Below are 27,575 nucleotides of genomic sequence, written 5' to 3' on the forward strand. Positions count from 1 at the left end.
TCATCAATAAAAAAATTGTATTTCTCATATGTAGTGCTTAAATTGGGTAGAATCCTATAGATCTACTCCTTTCTTCAGATGGCAAAAGGACATACAAATCCACAGAATTTTAAGAGCAGAAAGAGACCTTAGAGATCAAGTCCAACTTTTTTTTTTTAGATGAGAAAACTGAGACGCAGCAAGGTTAGCAAAAGTAGGTAATAGATAAGAGGGGATTAAATCTTACTTATGAAATAATAGAATGTTGTTGGGGAAACTTGGCCCATTGTGCTATGAAGCGCGATGGGAGAAGCAATGTATTTCTAGGTAATATGATTGAGTTCCTTGATGGAAAAGTAAGATTTTCACTTATATTTATTAGCGATTATAGCAGAAGATGCCAAGAGAGGCAAAGAATAGTTGTATTCATCTATACCAGGACTAAAGACAAGTGAAGAGAGGCAAGAATACATGATGACCCAACAATCTTCAAAAGCAGAGGTGGCAACCACATATCACTCAACCGGTCAAGTCCATGGCAGGCATCTCTGTTAATCCCATAGTCTCATAACTCTTCTCAATACAATGCTCCTGGCAGCCACTACTCATGGGTTAGAATTGGCACACTAGTTAAAACCTACTTAATATTGTTGTTCTCGCTCTGTCACCGAGGCTGGAGTGCAGTGACACGATCTCGGCTCACTGCAAGCTCGACCTCCCAGGCTCAAACGATAACCTTGTGCCTCAGCCTCCTGAGTAGCTGGGGTTACTGGCATGTGCCACCACACCTGGCTAATTTTTTTATTTTTTTATTTTTATTGTTTTTGTATTTTTAGTAGAGACGCGGTTTCACCATGTTGGCCAGGCTTGTCTCGAACGCCTGGCCTCAAGTGATCCACCTGCCTCAGCCTTCCAAAGTGCTGGGATTACAGGCCTGTTGTACATTCTTTAAAAGGCTTTGTTTCTGTTTGGGGATTTGTTTTTGAAGTTGGTGTTCAGCCTGCCCACTGTCTTTTTCACTTGATATTATTTCCTGTTCTCAATGAGATCTCTCTCACTATTCTTCCCAATCTGTTGGTGCAGTACTTCTTAAATTTTATGTGCATCACCTGATGATCTTGTTAAAGACGATTCTGATTCAGTAGGTCTGATATTCTGCATTTCCACCTAGCTCTCAGGTGATGCTGATGCTGCTGTTTCACCAACCACATTTAGAATAGGGTTACTTACTCCTCAAATAACCTGAGAGAGAGTAACCATTATTGCGGGAAAATAAGCAATCAAGGGCAAGAGGAAAGCACCACAAAGAATGTATCAAGAAACCACACTCTGAACTCTAATGTCTAATTATGACAAAGCTCCTGAATTTGGCTTCATCCCTGAATTTTTGGCTTTGCAAAGACTTTCACGGGCAATCTACCAACCCTAATACCCAGTCTCCTGAGCCGCGCACTAGGTCACATTTCAAGCCTGACACTAAATTGCAGACCTATTACTGACTTAAGCAAATGTCTCACTGAGGGCAAATTTAAAATATTTTCTAGGGAATAATGGAATAATATCAATTAATAATGCAAGTAAACAAAATGCACAATAGAAAAATACTTTCAATATTACATCAGTTGTATTCAAAATCTACAAATATTCAGGAAAGGCATACATTCTACATATTAATTTTCATTCACACCTTGTAACTGCATAAAAACATATTCACACTTTAGAAACTACACAATATTTTATGTGCTAAATTTAGATCATTTATTGTCTTTTTCTAAATTTGATCTTTAGTTTCAAATTCCTATAGCTAAAAAAAGCAAAAAAAACTATTCTAAATCTTTTCCAGGGAGAGTCTCTTTTAACATTAATTCTGAAATCATTCAATGTTGTCTACGATTTAAAAAAAAAAAAAAAGAAAGAAATCTGTCTCCTTCAGTTAAGATTCAACCTTTACTTCAAAAAAAACCTCATTTCCTTTTTATCTGAAACCTGCTCCTAAATTTTCTTGGAGCCTTTTAGTAATGAAGCAATGAAGAAAAAGAGTAAGAGAGTGCTTTTTTTCCTTTCTGTGCTTTTGCGAAAAGGATATTAACATGAATGACTGGGAAACTTAGAACTTTTATATTTACTATATAAAGATCTCTAAAGTTCAATAAAGCAAACACTTAAAACATCACAGAAAACCTGGGTGGAAGAAGTCATGACAGACTGTACCAAAGGAGAAAACAATAATTAACAAAAATTTAAAAAGCCAAAAAGGGTTCCTTTATTGTCTTAATCAACCAGGCTAGAAAGAAATGTTTGCACACTGATTCCAGAGAGAAATAATATCTGCTTTGCATCGAATTTGAGCTAAAGGGGCCTTAGAAATCATTTATACAAATCCTCTCCTCTCATCATGTTGGCTGAAATTCAGACCCAAAGATGGTTAAAGAAGTGAAATAATAAATGCACCAATCTAATCACAATCCTCTGGAAGACTTTTAACTTAAATTATACATAAGAAAATAATCAAGGATGCTCTTGGCCAAAAAGGGCCAGGCTTAACAAAATAACATACAAAAGGAAAATTTAAAAAGCAAATGTTTACCATAAAAGAAAAATACTGTGCCTACTCTTCTCTAGCCTCCTTGCCTAAGAACTGAAAAAATCCTACATGTCAAATCGGATTCAGAAGGCACCCCTTTTCATCCTTTCTGATAGAATTTCCCATTAGGATGGATCTTACCAGTGTAACTTTGTTTGCTCAACTATGTACATATATGGGTCCTCAACTATGCTACAGGATTTGCAAGAGAAGGCTGTGTCATCATCTTTTGTATAACTCCAAAGTTTATCTAGTTTGATTCTATATACAGTCTTAAAAGATGCTTAATGAATTACTGTATAATCAAATGTAATCAGCTTTCCTATATTAGATCTCTTCTGTTTTATTCTCTTTAGAAGTTATACTTGAAGAAATTCTGACTGATATACTTCATGGTTCTATTCTTCTAGTTAAAACTGTACAGGAGGCTCAACATACTTATTTACCTAAGAAATTATTGCTTCATAGACATGCCTATAGGAAACTAACAGGGATGCAAAAGTAGGAGGATTACATGAATAAGTATAGGTAGACCATTCAAATTTAATGTTATAAGAATGAATAGAATACTGGTAATTTTAAGTCCCTAAAACTTTTAGAATACTTGCCAGGCGCGGTGGCTCATGCCTGTAATCCCAAGCACTTTGCGAGGCCAAAGTGGGTGGATCACCTGAGGTCAGGAGTTCAAGACCAGCCTAGCCAACATGGCGAAACCCCATCTCTACTAAAAATACAAAAATTAGCCAGGCATAGTGGCATGCGCCTGTAGTCCCAGCTACTCGGGAGGCTGAGGCAGGAGAATCGCCTGAACCCGGGAAGCTGAGGTTACAGTGAGCTGAGATCACGCCACTGCACTCCAGCCTGGGAGACAGAGCGAGACTCCATCTCAAAAAAAAAAAACCTAAAACTTTAAAAATTTAAAAAAAACTTTTACAATATTTATATACAAGATGGATTTAGTAAAGCAAATTCACAGGGAATTATGTTAATGCTTTCATCAATGCCCCCCCAAAATGAAACTGAGTATATACACATTAGTACTGCACAGGAGGAAGGTTGCCAATCCCATGGAAAATGGGAATTGAATCAAAGTAACGTTTACATAAATATTCCACTTAAAAAGATAAAATTCAATGGTGAAAAAGTAAAGGAAATAAATTTAGTAATATAATTAAAAGAACAATGATAGAGAATAGGATAAGATTAGCAAACAGAATACAGACTAGAAGAGTCGCAGTAATTCACAATCTGAAAATGAATCAGCAGAATAATGTCATTTAAAACACAATCATTATGTTAGAGCAACATAAGTATATTGCTTGCAAGCTGAAACAATCTTTTTGTTTTATAAGAAATGGTCAAACACTTAACATCAGAAATTCTCCGAATGTCTTACACTGATTAGTACAGTTTTGACAACTGCTATCTTACCATTTTCAAAAAGTATACAAAGCATAAAAATGTGTGGGAAAAAGTATATAAGCCGGTATATGAAGGGGAAATGAAGAATGAGGCTAAAACTTAGTCTTTGGCTTATGGGCTGATCTTCGTGCTAGAGAGGCACTTGATTTATGTGTGTATGTGTAATCCACATAAGTTATTTCTTTTTTTACTTCGTTTAATCCTAGTAACTACCCAGCAAAAAATTACTATATCCTCATTATTCAGATATAGGAACTGACATGCAGAAGTGGGATTAAGTATCTTGTCCAATCTTCTATGACTTCGAGTGGCATAGTTGGATATGAACAAGCCTGCCTGACTCTTAGATCAATTAAGAAAATAAAACTATTTGGGAGGCCGAGGTGGGCGGATCACGAGGTCAGGAGATCGAGACCATCCTGGCTAACACGGTGAAACCCTGTCTCTACTAAAAATACAAAAAACTTAGCCGGGCATGGTGGTGGGTGCCTGTAGTCCCAGCTACTTGGGAGGCTGAGGCAGGAGAACGGCGTGAATCCGGGAGGCAGAGCTTGCAGTGAGTCTAGATTGTGCCACTGCACTCCAGTCGGGGGGACAGAGCGAGACTCCGTTTCAAAAAAAAAAAAAAAAGAAAAGAAACTAAACCCTTTTTCCCATTTCCAGAAGACACAATTCTTAAATTGCATCAGAATAACTTAGTTTGATATAAAGAAAAAAATAACAGAAAAGTTTCCTCCAGAAATCTGCCAAATCCAAGTTGATACAGCATAAAAACAATAATAACCTGCAATGTTTCTAACGTTTTCAGCATTCATCTGCGTTTTAGACAAGTCTAGGGGAAGTCCCAAATAACCTAACTATCTCTGCTAGAATTATGCTTTTATAATTCCAGGTGACCAATAGCATATCCTTGTATAACTTATGCTTAAAATGAATAGTTTTAACATGAATCAATAAAACTGGAGAACAATTATACAAGAATCACAATCTAACTTTAAAATGTCCAAATACAAATAGATATCATAACAGTATAAATTACTGTCAATCTACAGATGAGGAGATTAAGGGTACAGTAAGAAACTAATAAAAGACCAAGAAAAGGAGAAAGCAAGTCTCATTTTATTCCACTTTTGGTGGTTTGCTATAATGCTTTTCTTTCTACCAACAACCTTTATGAAAATTATTAATAAAATTCAAAAAATCAAAATCCTATAACATTCTAATTAGAAATAAAGCAGAGAGACCAGACAGCAAAAAATCACTGAAGAAAATACACAACAAAATATGAGACATACCTGAGATACATCATCAAGCTGAGGTTTCCCAAAAAGACTAGAGATACTTTCTGCCCGCATGAGGTACTCAGCTGTTCTTCTCTTCACAGCTTCTCGACGGGTAGGGCTTGACTCTCCTAAAAAAAAAGTCTGAACATGTAAAAATAAATTTTCCTCAGTTCAACCTGAAAATTAACTTCCTTCTACCCAATATGCTGATTGTTCACATTTCTAACTGAAAAGAAGAGATATTCAAAATTGGAAAAGACATGAAAGTTATTAGTATCAACCAAGTCTAACTATTACCCCCCATTGATTTCATTTATTCAAATTCTAACATTCTCCTATTTAAATATGTATTGATAATTTGATGTATTTTTGTAGGAGTCAAATATATAGAAATGTCTATTTGTAAAAAGCTCTGAAGACAAAAAGACTAGCCCTAGTCCAGATATTATACAACTAAGCAACTCAACAAATAGGACCAAATGCAACAGCTGTTTTGTGTGTGTGTGTGTTTCAACCTTGGTTTTTTTCTAAAAACCAAATCCTACAAAATAATGTTTCCTGGTTTGCTGAACTGAAGTGAACTGAATTATAATAAAGAGATAATTTCCCCCAAAAGACTACTAGTAGAACCCTCTTCTTATTTCTGCCTGGAACAGCATCTTCTCCTGCTTCTGGGAAATGTCCCTTTCTTCTTCCCATCATACTCTTCTACCCCTTCCCCTCAACACTAACCAGGTGGTTTGAATGAAAGCTGCTTTCTTGTTTCAGATGTCAGTCCCTCTAATCACCAAGGTCCATTTAGCCAAGGATGGGCCCCCCTAGTTACGAGCTGAGACAATCATAGAACCCTATCCTCCTGGCCACAGTTGAAGAAGGGAGGAATTGGCACAACCAAACTGGACTGTCTCTGTTATTCGAGCTGTAAATAAGAGGAGTAGGAACTGCCAACAGCCGGTTTCTGCCAATGCAAAAAAAGGCCAATGTGAAAGAACAAACTTGACTCAGAAAGCAGATATAGGAGACTTAAAAGAAAAAATAGAAAGAAATCCCAGTGTTTTCAGGTGAACCTACATTCCTCTAATGTAACTGGCATCCCTGATTTCAGGCGAAGCTACATTCCTGCCCTTCTTTCCCTGAGGTAGTTCAAATTTGGATTTCCGCACATGCAAACCAAAGAATCCTGACTAAATACAGATCTCAACGAAAAGCTGCAACAAAGCTGGGATTGCAATTTCGCTAAATAACTTTCATTTCACACCTTTTACATTACTATTCCACCTCTTCTTTCCTTCATGAGGAATTCACAAATATAACTGGTCTTGGTGGGGTAAAAAATTCTATTGCTTTTTAACTGTGGAACCATCTACATTTATTTATTAACTCTCCAACTCCTCAACCCGCAATTAAAATGTCAGTGTACTTCTGTCTCTACCCTTACAATCTGCTTACTTCCTAAATGCAAGGTTTTAGAGGGCTTTTCTACTCAGTTGAAAAATGAGTATTCTGTGAAAATCACTTAAATAACTATAACATACTTTGAAGATAAAACATGCCACACAATAAAAGCTATCTATTCACTATTTCTACACAATGCTAGTCCTTTGGTTTAGGGTTTACTGTGTCTGGAGTCTGCTATTTCCATTGTCATTAGCTCTTCTCATTTCAGATTATATAATGCCTTCCAAGCCCTAATTTAAATCTGCATTTAAGATTTTTGATTCACCTTAGGCTCCAATAAAATGAAAACTATGGCAATTTACTTTTTAATTCAGTGTGTTTAAGCTTTAATAAAGTTTCAAAATTTGCTTCATAAAAAAAACTCACAAAATAATTTGGAATTCGAAAATGTCAAGATATGGAACAACTAGTTAAAGCTAGAATTAAAGCCATATTTTATAATCAAATTACTATTTTTTAAACTTTTGGTTTTTCTGCCACTTTCTAGGCAGTCTCCATAGTAACAGAGAAACAAGAACCAGAAGCCAGAAGTTGAAATGGACTCCTGCTGAATACGGTGGTTCCACTTCTAAGGAAACTACAATGATGTGATGGAAATACTGAAAGGCTTTTTAAATGTAGCCTTATATATAGGCCAGGTGCGGTGGCTCATGCCTATAATCCCAACACTTTGGGAGGCTGAGGCAGGCAGATCACCTGGGGTCAGGAGTTTGAGACCAGCCCGGCCCATATGGCAAAACCCCATCTCTACTAAAAACACAAAACTGGCCGGGAGCAGTGGCTCATGCCTGTAATCCCAGCACTTTGGGAGGCCAAGGTGGGCAGATCACGAGGTCAGGAGCTCGAGACCATCCTGGCTAACATGGTGAAACCCCATCTCTACTAAAAATACAAAAAATTAGCCGGGCGTGGTGGTGGGCACCTGTAGTCCCAGCTACTCAGGAGGCTGAGGCAGGAGAATGGTGTGAACCCGGGAGGCGGAGCTTGCAGTGAGCTGAGATAGCACCACTGCACTCCAGCCTGGGCGACAGTGCAAGACTCCATCTCAAAAAAACAAAAACAAAAACAACAACAAAAAAAAACACACAAAATTAGCCAGGCATGGTGGCGGGCACCTGTAATACCAGCTACTCACGAGGCTGAGGCAGGAGAATCACTTGAACCCAGGAGGCAGAGGTTGCACTGAGCTGAGATCACGCCACTGCACTCCAGCCTGGGCAACAGAGCAAGACTCAAAAAAGTAACCTTATACATAAATACTATGTTCCTTCCTTATCAGTCCCTTAAAAAGAGGTCATAATCATTGCTGATCAATTGCAGCATCCAAGAATAAAAACTATCTCTTGAAGATTTCTGCTCCTGAATGCTTATTCAGGTTTGTCAGTACCAGAAAAAAAAAGATGACTCTATAGATTTCTGGGATATTTCTAACTAGTCAAATTATTGACAAATGTGACTTTAAACAGATTTTAATTGACTAAAAAATGTTTAATTAACTCTAACCTGCTTGATTTCTTGTTCTCCCTTTTAAAACACACACACACAGTCTGCAATGATTATCTGTTAATCATTCAGCTACAGCAAGAATTTCCACCAGGCTTAGGCATTCAAAAAAGAAAAACTAGGCTATGGCTCACTCCTATAATCCCAGCACTTTGGGAGGCCAAGGTGAGAGAACTGCTTGATCCCAGGAGTTCAACACAAGCCTGGGCAACATAGCAAGACCCCATGTCTGTCTCTGCTGAAAACACAAGTCAGCCAGGCGTGTTGGTGCACACCTGTGGTTCCAACTACTGGGGAGGCTGAGGTGGGAGGATCACACGAACCTGGGAAATCATGGCTGCGGTGAGCCACGCTCATGCCACTGCATGAACCACTGCACCCCCACCTGGGGAACAGAGCAAGACTCTGTCTTTAAAGAAAAAAGAAAGAAAAATTGTTCCCATTATTTAATAACCTTTGTGTTAAAAAGTTCTGGTGTATCCTAAGAGATGTCTTAATGTGGATTGTGACAACCTGTGTTTCTTCACCTTCTCAATTTCTGATCATACAGGGTGATTACAGTGTGTGATCTCTGATAGGGAGTAGCTGAGTAGATATGAGGAGAAAATCCAAAGTTGTTGATGAAATTTACAGAAACACTCAATTACCCATGCTGTGTTTCTCAGTGCACCATCTCTGACTTCAGTCACTAAGAAAAGTTTATAGAAGGCATGGTATATAGATAACGGAATCCAGAAATTCTAACTTATCCAAGAAGCCATCACCATTTGGCACCCTTCATTATACCATATTCTATTTATAAGAAATATATCTCTTCTCTTTTATAAGAAAATTAAGTCTCAGGAATGTGAAATGTCTTTCTCAGTTACACAGTTACTATAAGAGCCTGAACCTAAACCATGTCTTACACCATACTTCAGGGTACTTGCCACTATCCTAAGCTACCTTTCAATGTAAAGTACCGTAACTGAATTTGAATTTGATTATTCTACTGTTTCTGAGTAGAACAAGAAAAATACAGAGCACGGGAGAAGTACAGGTGAGTATGGAAACAAAGATACAGGGAAATAAACATAAGAATTTGAGAAAGGTGCCTGTCAGGCAACAAAGCAAAGTAGTATCAGAATGGAGAGACAACCAAGACAACAGACAAACATACAGGAAAACTGGAGCTACAAAGAGGTATATGTTATACCATGTAAAAGAGAACAGGCCTTTCTGAGAAAAACTGATCTCTTGAACATCTTTATTACCCAAATATTTATTTGGATAACAATGGCCTTTTCTCATTTGCCCATTAAAAAAAAAAATCAAGAGGCATTTTTACTCATGGAACTAATAAAATTCAGTTTTGCAACCTAGAATAAAAAATAGTTCTTTCAATTCTACCCTTAGTCATTAAAAAGAATATAACTAACAGCCTCATCATTTGTTCAACAAAAGAAAAGCCGTGCTGGAGGAAGAACAAGCCAATTTAAACATCTTGAAAGACAGTATGTCTATATCTGTGTTTCATGGGAAATTTTAAGGGGTTATTAAGAGTATTTTGACTCTATTTGACTTCTGCCACATGCACAGAACTTAATCCCCACATAAGACTCTACTTAGTCACATTTTATTATATTCTTACGTTTATTTCTCTACACCACAAATACTCTCCCAACGGGCCCTGTGCTTAGTCAAGTATGCTTAATTTCATTCATTTATCACAATAGAAAGAACATCCAAATCAAACTGGGTTTGAGTTTTTGTTTGTTGCTGCTTTTTTGCTTTCTTTTTTTTTTTTGTTAACAACTTTAGTCACATAAAAGAAAACTCACGCTTCAGATGGCCTTGGTAGTTATAGTTAGTTTTTTTTTTAAGTGCTGATTTATTATGTTTAATGGTGTTTTGTTCTTTTCAGGTACAGCCTACCATTTCTGCCTTATGCTAAGTGTTCTGACAACAAAAGGCAACCTTGAGAAGAACAGCAATTTATAGTTCTACACATCTACCACAACTCTGAAGCCATCAGCCTTTCCACGTATAACGTGAACCAGTCAGGGAATCTGATTTCCATTTGCATTTAGTCAACCCCCTATGAATGTTTTTTCAAAACCAATTTCATGTGACCCCTAGAAATTCAGAGAGTCACCAAAGAATAGTAAAAGCAAAAGTCATAACATCGATACCCAGGCAATGCCTCAATTATGATTGTTTTCAATTTTGTTTAGCAGTTTTTCTGCTATCAGTAACACTAACTGAAAACAAATATTATACATCATTATATCATAGAGTGTTAAATACCTACAGAGACAGTGTTCTTAGATTCAACAATTTCTTTCTGCTCCCTAACCTATTTTTCCTTGTTATGCAATTTTAAAGAGAGAATCCAAAGACTTATTTACTCCCTTCAAAATAACATTGCTGGCCAAGTATGGTGACTCACGCCTGTAATCTCAGCACTTTGAGAGGCTGAGGCAGGAAGATGGCTTGAGCCCAGGAGTTTGAGACCAGCTGGGGCAACATAGTGGGACCCCATCTTTACAAAAAATTTTTTTTAAGTCGCCAGGCCTGGTGGTACACACCTGTAGTCCCAGCTACTGGGGAGGCTGAGATGGGAAGATTGCTTGAGCCCAGGGGTTCAAGGCTGCAATGAGCTGTGACGGCACCACTGCACTCCAGCCTGGGCAACAGACAGAGATACTGGCCAGGCAATAAAAACGGCCAGTCTCTTAGTGATGAGAAACTCTTGTCCAAATAATAATTTGCAGTCCAAACTCTTGTCCAAATAATAATAATAGCAGTCCCTTAAGTTTCTCTTATGTTCTAAAGTCAAATGGCTTATAAAAAATTAAGATTAAAACATCACAAAGACCTAATGACAGACACCAAAGGAAAAAGAAAGAGTCAAAACTAAAACTAAAATTTTTCCTTATGAGAAGGAATAAAAATATAATCAGAGAAAATCTGGAAATGAAACTCCACATAAACTATGAATTTTTAATGTGGTAAACATGGAAAGTCTCCTGACCCCCAAAAAGGATTTTCCTCATTCTTTCACTGGCCATAAGACACACATCTTAAGAGAAGTAGAAAATCTATGGAAGAATCTAGAGTCCAATAATTGTTTTCTTGATGCCATGATATTAATTCCCATATTTTTCCTTTGAAATGATCTAAAGTAATCAAGACAATTACTGATAGCAAGCAGTTTATTATTCTCAACCCAGAAGTTTCAGACTCCTTTAATGCATCTCTACCTTAAAAATTAAATTGACTTAGTGTATTAATACATCAGAATTAGAACAGACTCCATTTCATCTTTTTTCAAATGGCTGTTAACACAAACAGACATATCTCCATATTTAAACGATTCAAAGAATGAGGGCAGGTGCAGTGGGTCACACCTGTAATCCCAGCACTTTGAGAGGCCGAAGCAGGTGGATCATCTGAGGTCAGGAATTCAAGACCAGCCTGGCCAACGTGGTGAAACCCCATCTCTATTAAAAATACAAAAATTAGCTGGGCATGGTGGTGCACACCTGTAATCCCAGTTACTCAGGTGGTTGAGGCAGAATCATTTGAACCTGGGAGGCAGAAGCTGCAGTAAGCCGAGATGGTGCCCCTGCACTCCACCCTGGGTGACAGAGCGAGACTGTCACCAAAAAAAAAAAAAAGAATGAGTCAAGTAATACTCTCAGACTATATCACATTTGAAAACAATTTCAGAGTAACAGAGAAAATCCTCCCTAACAATTAACTTTCTTTATATAAACCACCAGAGTGAAAATGTTCTTCTCTCTCATTTATTCCTGCCCCTCCTATCCCCTTTAAAAGATGCCTAATAGTTTCTGAGTTATCTACTATGTTCCAGGCACATGGTCATCTCAATGTTTATAGTCATCTCAGCACTGTCATAGAACATTACATGTAGAAGACCTTCAATAAAATTTTGTTAAACAAATGAATGGATAAGTATATAAATTACTTGCCACCACCATTTTTTTTTTATTATACTTTAAGTTCTAGGGTACATGTGGCACAATGTGCAGGTCTGTTACATATGTATACATGTGCCATGTTGGTTTGCTGCACCCATTAATTCGTCATTTATGTTAGATATTCTCCTAATGCTATCCCTCCCCCATCCCCCCACCCCACAACAGGCCCCAGTGTGTGATGTTCCCTGCCCTGTGTCCAAGTGTTCTCATTGTTCAACTCTCACCTATGAGTGAGAATATGTGGTGTTTGGTTTTGTGTCCTTGCGATAGTTTGCTCAGAATTATTGTTTCCGGCTTCATCCATGTCCCTACAAAGGACATGAACTCATCCTTTTTTATGGCTGCATAGTATTCCATGGTGCATATGACTTGCCACCACTATTATAAGGTCTGATAACAATACCTTCATGCCTACTGACGTCTCAATTACCTCTTTCTATAACTTAGTGCCTTTCTCTAACTTAAACAATAGTTACATAAAATGCATGTCGGGGAACGTATCTTTAATTATGGTCTTCAGCATCCATGTAGCTGAAATGCAAACAAAAGGAATACAGGTGAACATAGTCCAAAAGAAGCATGATTGGACTAGAAGGAGAATCTATATTTTGATTTAATTTTATGAAAAATTGTAATAACATGAGAAAAATATAGCACAGATATTCTAAGTAATTATAAACCACTGTGTAAACAGAATGATGTCTACAAAGCTATCTTTTTATTATTTGACAGTTATAATTTTGAATGATGTGTTCCTTAATATTTTGTAAACGTAAAATATCTCTGTATAATGACCTGGCTATTTTTCATATGAAACCCATTTTGAGAACACTAACGGCAACACAGTATGCTTCTGAGAAAAAGCAGATTTACAGTTTTAATACTTCATAAGCGAGAACAAATAAGCTGAACTGTGTAATTTACACATGACAAAGTTTAATTATAAAGATATAATAAGCTATAAGTAATATAAAACTGCATAACTCAAGTAATTACAAAATAATGATTAACTCTTTCTCAAGGTGCCTAATAACCTGTCAGAACTAAAATAATAGATTTTCATTTAGGGTTTTTTGGGTTTCATTTGGTTTACTTTAAAATAATCGTAGATATCCACATTTCTTCTGATCAGAATCAAAGATTTTTGAGTAATCACAGGGAATAAACCAGCCCTCTCAAATGTTTTTAAACTGTATTGCTACAGATATAAAAATGTGGTGATACTGATGACAGAGATCGGCTAATAAAAAACACTTGGAGAATCCTCATCTATCTCTCTGCTTTTGCTATAGAGCAGCTGTGCCTCACAGATTCACATGAATGAAAATATTTAGACGAGAAACCACCCACTTAGTTTATTTTCCATATGACTTTCCTGTAATTATTTTGTAAACTGTTCACACAACAATACATAAAAACATCTGCAAAAACAGGTAATTAATGTGTCAAGCCAAACTAATGCATTTTTTATGGTGTCCATGCTTCAACTGTAATTATAACTCTTTTTTAAGCAAATGATGATGTGTTTGTTGCAACGTGCAAGTGGTTATTTTAGATGCTCTGTTTACTGTTCATACAATCTGAATATAAAACTCCACAGCTACTTTACCCCACATCAATGCTTTACCTAGCTTTCTACTGAAGCAGGAAAGTGGCTGTCTTTTCCAAGCTATAATTTCCAGTAAACATTTTTGTCATTAAAACATGAAACTCTCAACATAAAATTTGACACCAAAATAGCCAACAATTCAAGAAGCATATGCCAGGAAACTACTCGTCCAGACTTTCTTCTTTCAGTGGAAACCCTGGGGAAAATTCAGCACTTTATGCTAATAGGCTATAGTATGCTAAGCCTCCTGAGTATCAACAGAAGTTTAAGGGTTCATTGTTTTTTTAATGATACAAAATCCATTCCATCTAGATCCACCAAACATGTATTTGAAATGACAAATGAAGAAGCAAAACATACTGTTTTGCATACGAACTTTGTCCTTCTTGAGTTCTCACTACATGAGAGATCATCATAACCATTATTATTACTACTACTATTATATAATAAGTAATAGTGTATACCAATAATCATTCCCAGACATTCCTGAAGGCTCCGGGTAAGTAATCTCTAAAGTTCTATGTTTCCAGAGCAAATTAAATCTAAGATTAAGAAGAACTACAAGCCTATACTAGTTTTCTAGGGTTCCTTCTCTTCCTTAAAAAAGGAGGGCAATTTTTTACATATCTGTGACTACTAATTTTAGCACAGAAAAAACTTGGTAATAAACAACTCTCAGGGAACATGCCTTTCTGTCCGAATGTTTTCAAAAAAAGTTTAAAAAAAAATACTGGAGAAGTAGCCCTATGTGTCCAAGCTTATTTAACTCTTTATTTCGATACAAATCATTCTAAACTGGGCTACTCCATTTGTAAGTAGAATAAATTAAAATTAATTAAACTTTGCTTTCCCTGAATATTAGCCACTGTGATATGTTATGGGTATCTGTCTATCCCCACCTTGTTCCCACAAAGATCAGAAAAGTATTATAACAACTTAAATGAGAGTTTCCCAGCTGCCAAGCCTGAGTTTTAGGTCAAATGGTTATTTTGAGGAACCTGTAGGTGGGTCTGATCAAAACTGAACAGAGCCCTAGTTTCAAGGGTGCTGGAATAGCAAGCACATTGCCAAGACAAGGCAAGAGAACAAGATAGATCTTACCTGTTAAGGCTAGTAATCAAACACAGGGTGAGAGTAGCAAGAAGTCACAATACTGATTTACCTGGCTTACACAGCTACAAATGTATTTAACTAGTGCCATTTCAAATGGCTGAATTCTATACACTGTCAAACATTAAGTGTACATAAATTAAACATGTTAATCAAAAGCAGAGATTATTTCTAAGACTGGATTAAAAAAAAACTATACAGGATCTAACTATATCCTGTCTATAGAAGATACACATTGATTCAAAGAAGCAACCAGGTTGTAAATAAAAAAATGGAAACATACTGTGCAAAAAGTAATCATAAGAGAGAACAGCTATACCAATATCTGACAAAATCTATTCTAAGAAAGAAAAGTTACCACAGACAATAATAGACATTTTATAATGTTAAAAGGTTATATTAATCAGGAAACTATAACTATAAACACGCCTGCATCTACTAACAGATCTCCAAAACAGATGAAACAAAAAATGACAGAAATAAGGAAACAGACAATTCAACAATATTCATCAGATATGTCTCAATAATCGCTAGAAGAGACAGAAAATCAGTAATAATACAGAAAACTTGAGCAGTATTATCAACCAACCTGAATTCTGAATCTACAGAATACTCCATACAAAAACAGCAGAATATATGCTTCTTATAAGCACACACAGAACATTCTCCAGGACAGACCATGTACTTGGCCACAAAACAAGTCTCAATAAATGTAAAATAATTTAAATCATGCAAACTATATTCACCAACCATAACAATTAACTAGAAATCAACAATTAAAGGCCAGGCGCAGTGGCTCACGCCTGTAATCCCAGCACTTTGGGAGGCTGAGACGGGTGGATCACAAGGTCAGGAGATTGAGACCATCCTGGCTAACACAGTGAAACCCCATCTCTACTAAAAAAATTAAAAAATTCACCGGACGTGGTGGCGGGCACCTGTAGTCCCAGCTACTCAGGAGGCTGAGGCAGGAGATGGCATGAACCCGGGAGGTGGAGCCTGCAGTGAGCCGAGATCATGCCACTGCACTCCAGTCTGGGCGACAGGGCAAGACTCTGTCTCAAAAAAAAAAAAAAAATTAAGAATTGGAAAATTCACATATATTTGAAAACTAAAGAATGCATATCTTAAAAATACATGAATCAAAGAAGAAACAAAGATAACTGGAAATTATTTCAAGCTGAGTGAAAATGAAAGCAATATATCTAAATTTATGGGATGTGAAAGCAGTGCTTAGAGGGACACTAATAGCTTTAAACACCAACATTGAAAACAAGATATCAAATTGATAACCTAAGCTTTTACCTCTTAAGATAAATTCTAAAAAATAAAAAGCAAACCATATAAAAGAAAACAGTGAAAGGAGAAAAAAAATGAAACAGAAAACAGAAGAAATATACAGAAAACAAATGAAATTTAAAAAATTAATTCTTCAAAAAGATCAACAAAATTGGCAAACTTTCAGGTAGACTGACCAAGAAAATCAAAGAGAAAACAGAACATACTCATCACTCCCAAACAATTCCTTATTTTGCCTATATTTTTAAAGATATTTTCACTGGGTATAGAAATCTCAGTTGACAGGTTTCTTTTCCACCTTTTTCTCTCCTCAGATATATGGATCAATTGTCATCTCTCTTACATTGTTTTCAACACGAAATCTGATGACATTCATATCTCTGTTCATACATGAATTGTCTTTTTTCTTCTGCCTGCTGTTAATCTCAAGGTTTTCCCTTTATCACTGGTTTCCAGCAATTTGATTATCATGTGACTTGGTGTAGTATTCATGTTTCTTTGCTTGGGGTTTATTGGACTTCTTGGACTTGTGAATTGTTTTTATTAAATGTGGAAAGCTTGCAGGCATTATGTCTTCAAATATTTTGTTTCCCCCTCTCCATTTTCACACGTCCCAGTTCCACATACAGAAATAGTTCTACAGTTCAGTGAAGTCCTTTTTTTTAATTTTTAAAAATACTTTTATCTCACTGTTTCATTTTGGATAGTTTCTATTACTATGTCCTCAAGTTCATTAATCTTTCCTTCTGGAAAATCTAATCTGCCACAGATCACAACCTTTGTATTCATTTCTGACACTGTGGATGCTACCTATAGAAGTTCAGTTTGGTCTTTTGTAATTCTTCCATGTCTCCACTTAACTTTTTCAAGATAGTAAACAAAGTTACAACAACACTTAAAGCCCTTATCTGATCATTCTAACATCTCTGTCAATTCCTGGTAGGATTAGATTGATTAATTTTCGCTCAATTAAGGGGGTATTTTTCCTGCTTCTATGCATGAATGGTAACATTTTGAATTTTACCATGTTGGGTGGTGGGTGTTTTTCTAACTACTATCAATATTTTTGAGCTTTGTTCTAGGATACAGAAATGGTTCTTGAATATAGTTTGATCCTTTTAGGTCTTGCTTTTACGATTTGAGAGAGTGGGGACGGTGGAACAAGATAGCAGAATAGAAAGCTCCACCAATCATCCCCAAGCCCACAAGAACACCAAGTTAACAACTATCTACACAGAAAAAAACATCTTCATAAGAACCAAAAATCAGGTGAGTACTCATAGTACCTGGTTTTAACTTCATATTACTGAAAGGGGCACTGAAAAGATACAAAAAAAAAGCAGTCCTGAATTGCTGATGCCACCCCCTGCCACCCCCAGCAGTAGCAGCATGATACAGAGAGTGTCTATGAGAGCATCTGGGGAGGGAGAACACAGCAACTGTGAGGTACTGAACAGCAACTGCTGTCCTCTTAGAGCAAAAAGGAAAACTGGACCAAACTCAGCCAACGCCCACCCAACATGGGAGCATTTAAACCAACTCTAGCCAGAGGGGAATCACTGATCCTAGTGGTCAGAAATTGACTGCCTGCAAACCTCGCCAACAGGGGCTACAGCACTCTGTGTCTCCAAGTAAATTTGAAAGGCATTTGAGGCCATAAGGATTGCAACTTGTAGGCAAGTCCTAGTACCGAACTAGGCCCAGAGACAGTGGACAGGAGGACACACGGCATACTGAGATACCAGCTGAGGCAGTCAAGGGAGGGCTGGCATCACCACTCCCTTAACCCCAGGCTGCACAGCTCATAGCTCCAAAAGAGATGCCATTCCTCCACTTGAGGAAAGGAGAGGGAAGTGGGGAGGACTTTGTCTTGCATCTTGGAAACCACTTCAGCCACAGCAAGATAGGGCACTGGTCAGAGTTGTGCAGTCCCTATTCCAGGTCCTAGTTCCCAGACATTTCTAGACACACCCTGAGCCAGAAGGGAACCTGCTGCCTTGAAAGAAAGGACTTTGTGCTGGCAGCATTCATCACCTGCTAACTAAAGAGCCCTTGGACCCTGAATAATCAGCAACGATACCCAGGTACTACACTGATGGCTTCAGGCGAGCCTGTGAGACTTGCAGACTTTAAGTGAGACTCAGCACATTACCAATTGTGGTGACTACAGAGTAAAACTCCTTCTGCTTGAGAAAAGCAGAGGGAAAAGTAAAGGGGACTTTGTCTTGTACCTTAGATACCAGCAAAGGCCACAGAAGGGTAGAGCACCAAGCGGGCACTTAAGGTGTTCCAATTCCAGGCCTTGACTATTGGACAGCATTTCCGGACCCGCCCTGGGCCAGTGGGGAACCCACTACCCTCAAGGGTGAGTCCCAGTCCAGGCAGCATTTACAACAAGCTGAGTTAAGAGATCCTGGGACTTAAGAGAATGCCAGCAGTATTCTGGCAGTAGTCCTATGGTCTGGGGTGAGTGGCTATGGGGTGAGGCTTCTCTGCCTTCAGAAAAGGGAGGGAAGAGTGGGAAGAACTGCATCTTGTGGTCTGAGTGCCCCAAGAGTGCAATACAAGATAACACCGGGTAGACTTCCAAGGTTTTTGATTCTAGTCCCTGACTCCCTGACAGCACTTCTGTATCCACGAAGGGACTGGGAGACTTCATCACCAGGAAGGGAAGGACACAGGCCCGGCTGGCTTTGCTGCCTGCTGACTGCAGAGTCCCAGGGCCTTCAGCAAACACAGGCAGTAGCCAGGGAGTGGCTATAACAGGCCTTGGACAAGACCCAGCACTGTGCCAGCTTCAGGTCTGATGCAGAGCAGTCATAGTGGTGGCGGCCCCAGGGGTGCTTATGTCACTCCACCTCCAGCTTTAGGTGGCTTAGAAGAGAAAGAGAGATTTTTTATATGTTTGGGAGAAGTAAGGAAACAACAAGAGCCTCTGATGGGTAATCAAGAGAATTCTCCCTGATCTTGTCCAAGACCATCAAGGTGGCTGGTACCTCTAAGAGTCTGCAAGAACCATAACATTACCAGGCTTGTGGTGAGCCCTAAGGCAGAAACAGCTTAGATCACAACACACAAGTCCTTTCAAATGTCTAGAAAGCCTTCCCAAGAATTACATATTTAACATGCTGAAGAAAAAAAAACGTTTACCCTAGAAGAGTATATCCAGCAAAAGTATCCTTCAAACATGAAGGAAAAATAAACACCTTCCCAGACAAACAAAAGCTAACAGATTTCAATACCAGACCTGTCCTACAAGAAGTGCTAAAGGGAGTACTTCAATCAGAAAGAAAAGGACATTAATGAGCAATAAATGACCACCTGAAGGTACAAAACTCACTGGTAATAGTAAGCACACAGAAAAACACCAAGTATTATAACACTGTAATGTGGTGTGTAAACTACTCTTATCCTAAGTAGGAAGTTTGAATGATGAACCAATGAAAAATAATAACTTTTCAAGACTTAGGCAGCACAATAAGATAGAAACAACAAAATGTTTAAAAGCTGGGGGACAAAGTTAAGGTGTAGAGTTTTTATTATTCTTCCTTTTGCTTGTCTGTTTATACAAGTGTTAAGTTGTTATCAAGTTAAAATAATGGGTTATAAGATATATTTGCAAGCCTCATGGTAACCTCAAACAAAAAAACATATAATGTACATACAAAAAAATAAAAAGCAAGAAACTAAATCCTATCGCCTTCACTAGAGGAAGACAGGAAGAAAAGAAAGAAGACCACTAAACCACCAGAAAAAAAAATAACAAAATGGTGTAAGTCCTTACTTATAAATAATAACATTGAATGCAAATGGACTAAACTACAATCAAGACATAGACTGGCTGAATGGATGAAAAAACAAGACCCATTAGTCTGTTGCCTACAAGAAACACACTTCACCTATAAAGACACAAACAGACTGAAAATAAAGGGATAGAAAAAGGTATTCCACACCAATGGAAACTAAAAAATATTTTTTCTGATATATTTGTATCAGACAAAATAGATTTCAAAACAGAAACTGTAAGAAGAGACAAACAAGGTCACTATATAATGATAAAGGGGTCAATTCAGTGAGAGAATATAACAATTTTAAATATATTTGCACCCAACCCTGGGACACCCATATATTATAAAGCAAATATTATTAGCGCTAACGAGAGAAATAGGCCCCAATATAATAATAGCTGGAGACTTCACCCCACTTTCTGCATTGGACAGATCTTCCAGACAGAAAAAGCAACAAAGAAACATCAGGCTTCATCTACACTACAGACCAAATGGATCTAATAGATATTTACAGGACATTTCATCCAAGGGCTGCAAAATCCACATTCTTTGCCTCACTACATGGATCATTTCCAAGGACAGACCATATGTCAGGTCACAAAACAAGTTTTAAAGCATTCAACAAAAATTAAAATTGTTTCAAGGACCTGCTCTGACCACAACAGAACAAAACTGGAAATTAATGACAACAGGAATTTTGGAAACTACAGAAATACATGGAAATTAAACAATATGTTCCTGAATGACCAGTGAGTAAATGAAGAAGTAAAAAAAAGAACTGAAAATTTCTTAAAACAAATCATAATGGAAACACAAAATCCCAAAACCTATGGGATACAGCAAAAGCAATACTGAGAGGGAAGTTTAGAACTACAAGTGCCTACATCAAAAAAGAGGAAAAACTTCAAATGAGCATCTTACAGAACTAGAAAAGCAAGAGCAAACCGAACCCAAAATGAGTAGAAAAAAATAATAAAGATCAGAGTAGCAATGAATGAACTGAAATGAAATAATACAAAAGACGAGTGAAACAAAAAGTTGGATTTTTGAAAACGTAAGCAAAATTGACAAACCTTTAGCCAAACTAAGAAAAAAAAGAATATACAAATAAATAAAATCAGAAATGTAAAAGCAGACAAAGCAGACATTATAACTGTTACTGCAGAAATTCAAAGGATCATTAGTAGCTAATATGTGCAACTATGTGTCAATAAATTGGAAAGTCTAGAAGAAATGGACAAATTCCTACTTACATACAACCTACCAAGACTGAACCAGGAAAAAACACAAAACCTGAACAGACCAATAACAGATAATGAGATTGAAGCTATGGTAAAAAATTTCTCAGTAAAGAAAAGCCCAGGACTGACGGCTTCACTGCTGAATACCACCAAAAATTTAAGGAAGAAATGATACCACTCCTACTCAAACTATTCTGAAAAATAGAGGAGGGAATACTTATAAACTTGTTCTATGAGGCCAGTATTACCCTGATATCAAAACCAGACAAAGACACATCAAAAAAAAAAGAAAGCCATAGGCCAATATCTCTGATAAATATTGATGCAAAAATCCTCAACAAAATACTAACAAACTGAATTCAACAATACATTATAAAGATCACACATCATGACCAAGCGGATTTACCCCTTGAGATGCAAAGATGGCTCAACATATGCAAATCAATCAATGTGATACATCATATCAACAGAATGAAAGATAAAAACCAAATAATTATTTCAACGGATGCTGAAAAAGCATTTGATAAAATTCAATGTCCCTTCATGATAAAACCCCTCAAAAACTGGATATATAAGGAACACACCTCAACCTAATAAAAGCCATATATGACAGACACAAAGATAGTATACTGAATGCAGAAAAACTGAAGCCTTTCCTCTTAGATCAGGAACATGACAAGGATGCCCACTTTTACCACTGTTATTCAACACAGTACTAGAAGCAATCAGACAAGAGAAAGATATAAAGGGCATCTAAACTGGAAAGGAAGAAGTCAAATTATCCTTGTCTGCAGATGATATGACCGTGTGTGTATTTGGAAAAACTTAAAGATTCCACAAGAAAATTATTAGAACTGATTGATAACAAATTCAGTAAAGTTGCAGGATACAAAATCAATGTACAAAAATCAGTAGCATTTCTATATGCCAACAGTGAACAATCTGAGAAATAAATTTAAAAAGTAATCCCATTTACAACAGTCACAAATAAAACTGAATATCTAAGAATTAACTTAACCAAAAACATGAAAGAGCTCTACAATGAAAACTATAAAACACTGATGAAAAAAAATTGAAGAGGACATCAAAATATGGAAAAATATTCCATGTTCATGGATTGGTAGAATCAATATTGTTAAAATGTCCATATGACCCACAGCAATCTACAGATCCAATGGAATCCTGATCAAAATATCAATGACATTCTTCACAGAAATAGAAAAACAACCCTAAAATTTATATGGAACCACAAAAGATCCAGAATAGCCCAAGTGATCCTAAGCAAAAAGAAAAAAACTGGAGGAATCACATAACCTGACTTCAAATTATGCTACAGAGCCATTGTAACCAAAACAGCAAGCTACTGGCATCAAAACAGACACATAGATGAGTGGAACAGAATAGAGAACTCAGAAACAAATCCACACACCTACAGTGAACTCATTTTCGACAAAGGTGCCAAGAACATACACTGAAGAAAAGACAGTTTCTTCAATAAATGGTACTGGGAAAACTGAATACCCATATGCAGAAGAATGAAATTACACTCCTATCTCTTGCCATACACAAAAATCAAATCAAAATGGATTAAAGACTTAAAGTCTAAGAACTCAAACTATAAAACCACTACAACAAAACATTGGGGAAAATCTCCAGGATATTGGTTTGGGAAAAGATTTTTTGAGTTATACCCCACAAGCACCAGCAACCAAAGCAACAAATGGACAAATGGGATCACATCAAGTTAAAAAGCTTCTGCACAGTAAATGATACAATCAAAAAAGTGAAGAGACAGCCCATAGAATGAGAGGAAATATTTACAAACTATCCATCTCACAAGGGATTAACAGAATATATAAGATGCTCAAACAACTCTATAGGGAAAAAATCTAATAATCCGATCAAAAAATGGGCATAAGATATGAACAGACATTTCTCAAAAGACATACACATGGCAAACAAACATAAGAAAAGGTGCTCAACATCACTGATCATCAGAGAAATGCAAATCAAAACTACAATGAGATATTATCCCCGCCCAGTTAAAATGGCTTATATCCAAAAGACGGGCAACAACAAATACCGGTGAGGATGTGAAGAAAAGGGAACCCTGGTACACTGTTGGTGGGAACGTAAATTAGTACAAGCACTATGTTGTACATAGTTCAACAGTTTGGAGGTTCCTCAAAAAAAATAAAAATTGCAATCCCACGGCCGGGCACGGTGGCTCACACCTGTAATCCCAGCACTTTGGGAGGCCGAGGTGGGCGGATCACAAGGTCAGGAGATCGAGACCATCCTGGCTGACACGGAGAAACCCCGTCTCTACTAAAAATACAAAAAATTACCCGGGCATGGTGGCGGGCGCCTGTAATCAATCCCAGCTACTCAGGAGGATGAGCAGCAGAATTGCTTGAACCCAGGAGATGGAGGCTGCAGTGACCCGAGATCGTGCCACTGCACTCCTGCCTGGGTGACAGAGCAAGACTCTGTCTCAAAAAAAAAAATTGCAATCCCACTGCTAGGTATATACTCCAAAGAAAGGAAATCAGTGTATCAAAGAGATATCTGCACTCCCATGTTTACTGCAGCACTATTTACAATAGCCAAGATTTGGAAGCAACCTACGTGTCCATTGAGAGATGAACAGATAAAGAAAAAATGGTACATATACACAATATGGTACTATTGAGCCATTAAAAAGAATGAGATCCTGTCATTTGCAACACCATGGATGGAACTGAAAATCATTGTGTTAAGTGAAATAATCCAGGCACAGAAAGACAAACATTGCATGTTCTCACTTATTTGTGGGATCTAAATATTTTTTTTAAAAAAATGATTTCATGAGCACAGAGAGTAAAAGAATGGTTACCAGAGTCTGGGAAGGGTAGTGGGGGGTTACAGGGAGGTGGGATGGTTAACATATACCAAAAAAAAAAAAAACAGAATGAATGAATAGACCTACTATTTGATAGTACAACAGGGTGACTATAGTCAATAATAACTTAATTGTACATTTTTTAAAAACATAGAGTGTAATTGGATTGTTCATAACTCAAAGGATAAATGCTTGACGGGATGGATACCCCATTCTCCATGATGTACTTATTTGACAATGCATGCCTGTATCAAAACATCTCATGCACCCCATAAATATATACACCTACTATGTACCTACCAAAAAATTGAAAAAAACAAAAATTATGTATTTTTTAAAAGACTTGTGGGAGTGGGCCTAATTATTATTCCACAGTATTATTATTCCTTCTAAGTATTCTACCTAATGCCACATGATTGAGGTTTCTGAGACTACTTCTTAGGAAGACACTATTCCCAGCCCTGTGTGAGCAACCAGAATTGTGTCTCGTAATCCTTTTGGGATATCTTTTTTGGTCTTGAAAAGTTTCCCCACATGCATACACTAATGAGTACTCTGTGTATATTCCAGGAGACACTACCAATCTCTGTACCATTATCTCTCCTCTAGACAAGACACTGGACATCAGGCAATAATTCTAAATATCGTATCCTGCAAGCTCTAACTACAAACTCTAACTTCATTCTTCCTAGCCTCTCAACTTCATCTTCTTAACTCAGAGGTTCTGCCAGGATCCAAATGTTTTCCTTCTCCCTGCACCACAACCTAGAAATTCAAGACAGCAATCTGGGACAATCATGAGCCTAACTTCATTTGTTTCCTCTCAGAAATCACTGTCTTTCATTACCTGATGCCCAGTGTCTCAAAAATCATTGTTAAATACATTGTCTGGTATTTTTAGTTGCTTCAGGAAAGACTGTTACCTATCTTGGTCAGCAGTATAAATCTTTTTTTAGATGGGAGTCTTGCTCTGTCACCCAGGCTGGAGTGCAGTGGTGCGATCTCAGCTCACTGCAACCTCTGCCTCCCGGGTTCAAGTGATTCTCCTGCCTCAGTCTCCTGAGTAGGTGGGATTACAGGCGCCCACCACCATGCCCAGCTAATTTTTGTATTTTTAGTAGAGATGGGTTTTCACCATGTTGGCCAGGATGATCTCGATCTCCTGACCTCACGATCCGCCTGCCTCAGCCTCCCAAAATGCTGGGATTACAGGCGTGAACCTCTGCACTGGTCCTGAATTTTTTTTTTAATGTGACTACTAGAAAATTCGAGATTACATATGTGTTGATATGATATTGCTACTGTACACTGCTGTTGTAGACAGTTATTAAAGTATGTAATCCTGAAATCATCTAAGGAGAATAGGGTAAAGAGCCTAAGAAGGTTGATAACCAAGTCACGATGAATCTCAGCATTTAAAGATCAAGTGGGGAAGAACAAGCTGGTAAAGTAGACTTAGAAAGGTCAAGAAAGGGGACCAGGCGCAGTGGCTCACACCTATAAGCCCAGCACTGTGGGAGGCTAGGGCTGGAGTACTTCTTGAGGACGGGAGTTCAAGACCAGCCTAGGCAACATAGTGAGATTCCCATTTCTATGAATTTTTTCACAGCTGTAATCCCAGCTACTCTGAAGGCTAAGGTGGGAGGATCACTTGAGTTCAGGAGTGTGATGCTGCAGTGACCTATGATCATGCCACTGTACTCCAGCCTGAGCGACAAGGCAAGACCCTGTCTCTAAAAAATAAAAAACTAAAGAACTCCAACTGCCAGAAAATTAAACAATATGCGTATGCTATTTATGACATACTTCTAAGTAATTCACAGGTACAGGAGGCAAAATAATGAGGGGACTCTTGAAGACGTTCATGCCCTAAGCCCAGAACCTGTGTCTATGTTATTTTATGTGGCTAAAGAAACTTTACAAATGTGATTAAGGTTAGGGGTTTTGATACAGGGCAATTATACTAGATTATTCACATGAGCCCAATCCAATCATATAGCTCCTTAAAACCAGATAACCTTTCCTGGCTGAGGATCACTGTGAAATGTAACTATGAAAGAATGGTCAGAGCGATGCAAAACTGCTGGCTTTGAGATGGACAAAGGGGACCATAAGCAAAGGCAGGCAGGTGGCCACCAGAAGCTAGAAAAGACAAGAAAACAGTTATTTTTATGTGCAGTTTCCAGGAAAAAAAAAAAAGGTGCTGCTCACACCTTGATTTTTGCCCAGTGTGGTTCACGTCAGATTTCTAACCTACAAAACAATAAAATTAAAAACTTGTTTTGAAAATCATTAAGTTTATGTTAAGTAGTTATAGCACTAATAGAAAACTAATAAAATGAGATTTAAAAACCAAAACAAAAAATGAAAAATATTTTGAACTGATAATAACTAAGGTTTGACATATCAAAATCTATAGGAGGTAGCTAAACAAATACTTAATGGAAAATTTAATAATCCTAAATGTATATTGAAAAAACGGCTGAAACTCAAAGATGTAATCTTCTAACTCAAAAATAAAAAGAATATTCAGACTTCATGTAAGCAGAATGACAGAAAGGAATACAAATCTATAAAATAGAAAACACAGAACAGCAAAATAAAAGTTAAAAGTTAATTCTTTTGAACATTAAAAAACTGATAAAATGCTAACAGGAGTGACTAAGAAAAAAAATACGTAACAAATAACCAAAATCCAGAAAAACCCAACAGACATCCAAAAGATTAGGAGACACTATAAACACTTCTACAATTAAATTTCACCTTTTATGTGAAACAGACAAATTTCTTGAAAAATAGAACTTGCTGAGTTTCACAAAAGAAGAAATATATAAAACAGTTGAATATCTACTAAAGAAATTCAATCTACTATTAAAATCCTTCCCATAGAATATGTTAAGTATGATAAATATATTGTGGATATAAAGAAGAATGACCCTATATTCTAGAGATATAAACTACACAACGGTAGTAAAGGCCACGATGTCTTTAATTTACTTTTAAATTTGCTAAATATACCTAATCTATGAAAAATAAAAATACATATACAGGCATATCTTTGGAGATACTGTAGGTTCTGATCCAGACCACTGCAAAAAAGTGAATTTGATAATAAAGAAAGTCACACATTCTGTTTCCCGGTGCATATAATAATTACGTTTACACCATTCGTAGTGTACTATGAGTGCAATAGCATTATGTCTTTAAAAACAATGTACATACCTTAATTTAAAAATATTGCTAAAAAATGCTAATGATCATCCGAGCCTTCAGTAAGTGGCAACCTTTTTGCTATTAGAGGGAATACTGCTTTTATGTTGCTGGCTGCCAAACTGATCAGGGTAGTGGTTGCTTAATCGCCATCTACTGGATGGCAGCCCAAACTTCAACATCAAAAATACTTTGCAACCCTGTGAAACCAATGCCAAGAATTCA

The 27,575-nt window shown here is 37.2% G+C and overlaps 1 protein-coding gene across 6 annotated transcripts in view; it reads right to left on the reverse strand.

Moving 5' to 3' along the window:
- RPS6KC1 (ribosomal protein S6 kinase C1) overlaps positions 1 to 27,575 on the reverse strand; it is a 220,801-nt gene that overhangs the window by 104,599 nt on the left and 88,627 nt on the right. For all 6 annotated transcript variants that reach the window (XM_054479254.2, XM_054479238.2, XM_063672232.1 and 3 more), the window contains one exon: positions 5,281 to 5,396. In XM_054479254.2, coding sequence (XP_054335229.1) covers positions 5,281 to 5,396 — 116 coding nt within the window. The remainder of the gene's footprint in view (positions 1 to 5,280; positions 5,397 to 27,575) is intronic.

This window comes from Pongo pygmaeus, chromosome 1 (genome assembly GCF_028885625.2).
Source record: "Pongo pygmaeus isolate AG05252 chromosome 1, NHGRI_mPonPyg2-v2.0_pri, whole genome shotgun sequence".
In the NCBI taxonomy this organism is placed as follows: domain Eukaryota; kingdom Metazoa; phylum Chordata; class Mammalia; order Primates; family Hominidae; genus Pongo; species Pongo pygmaeus.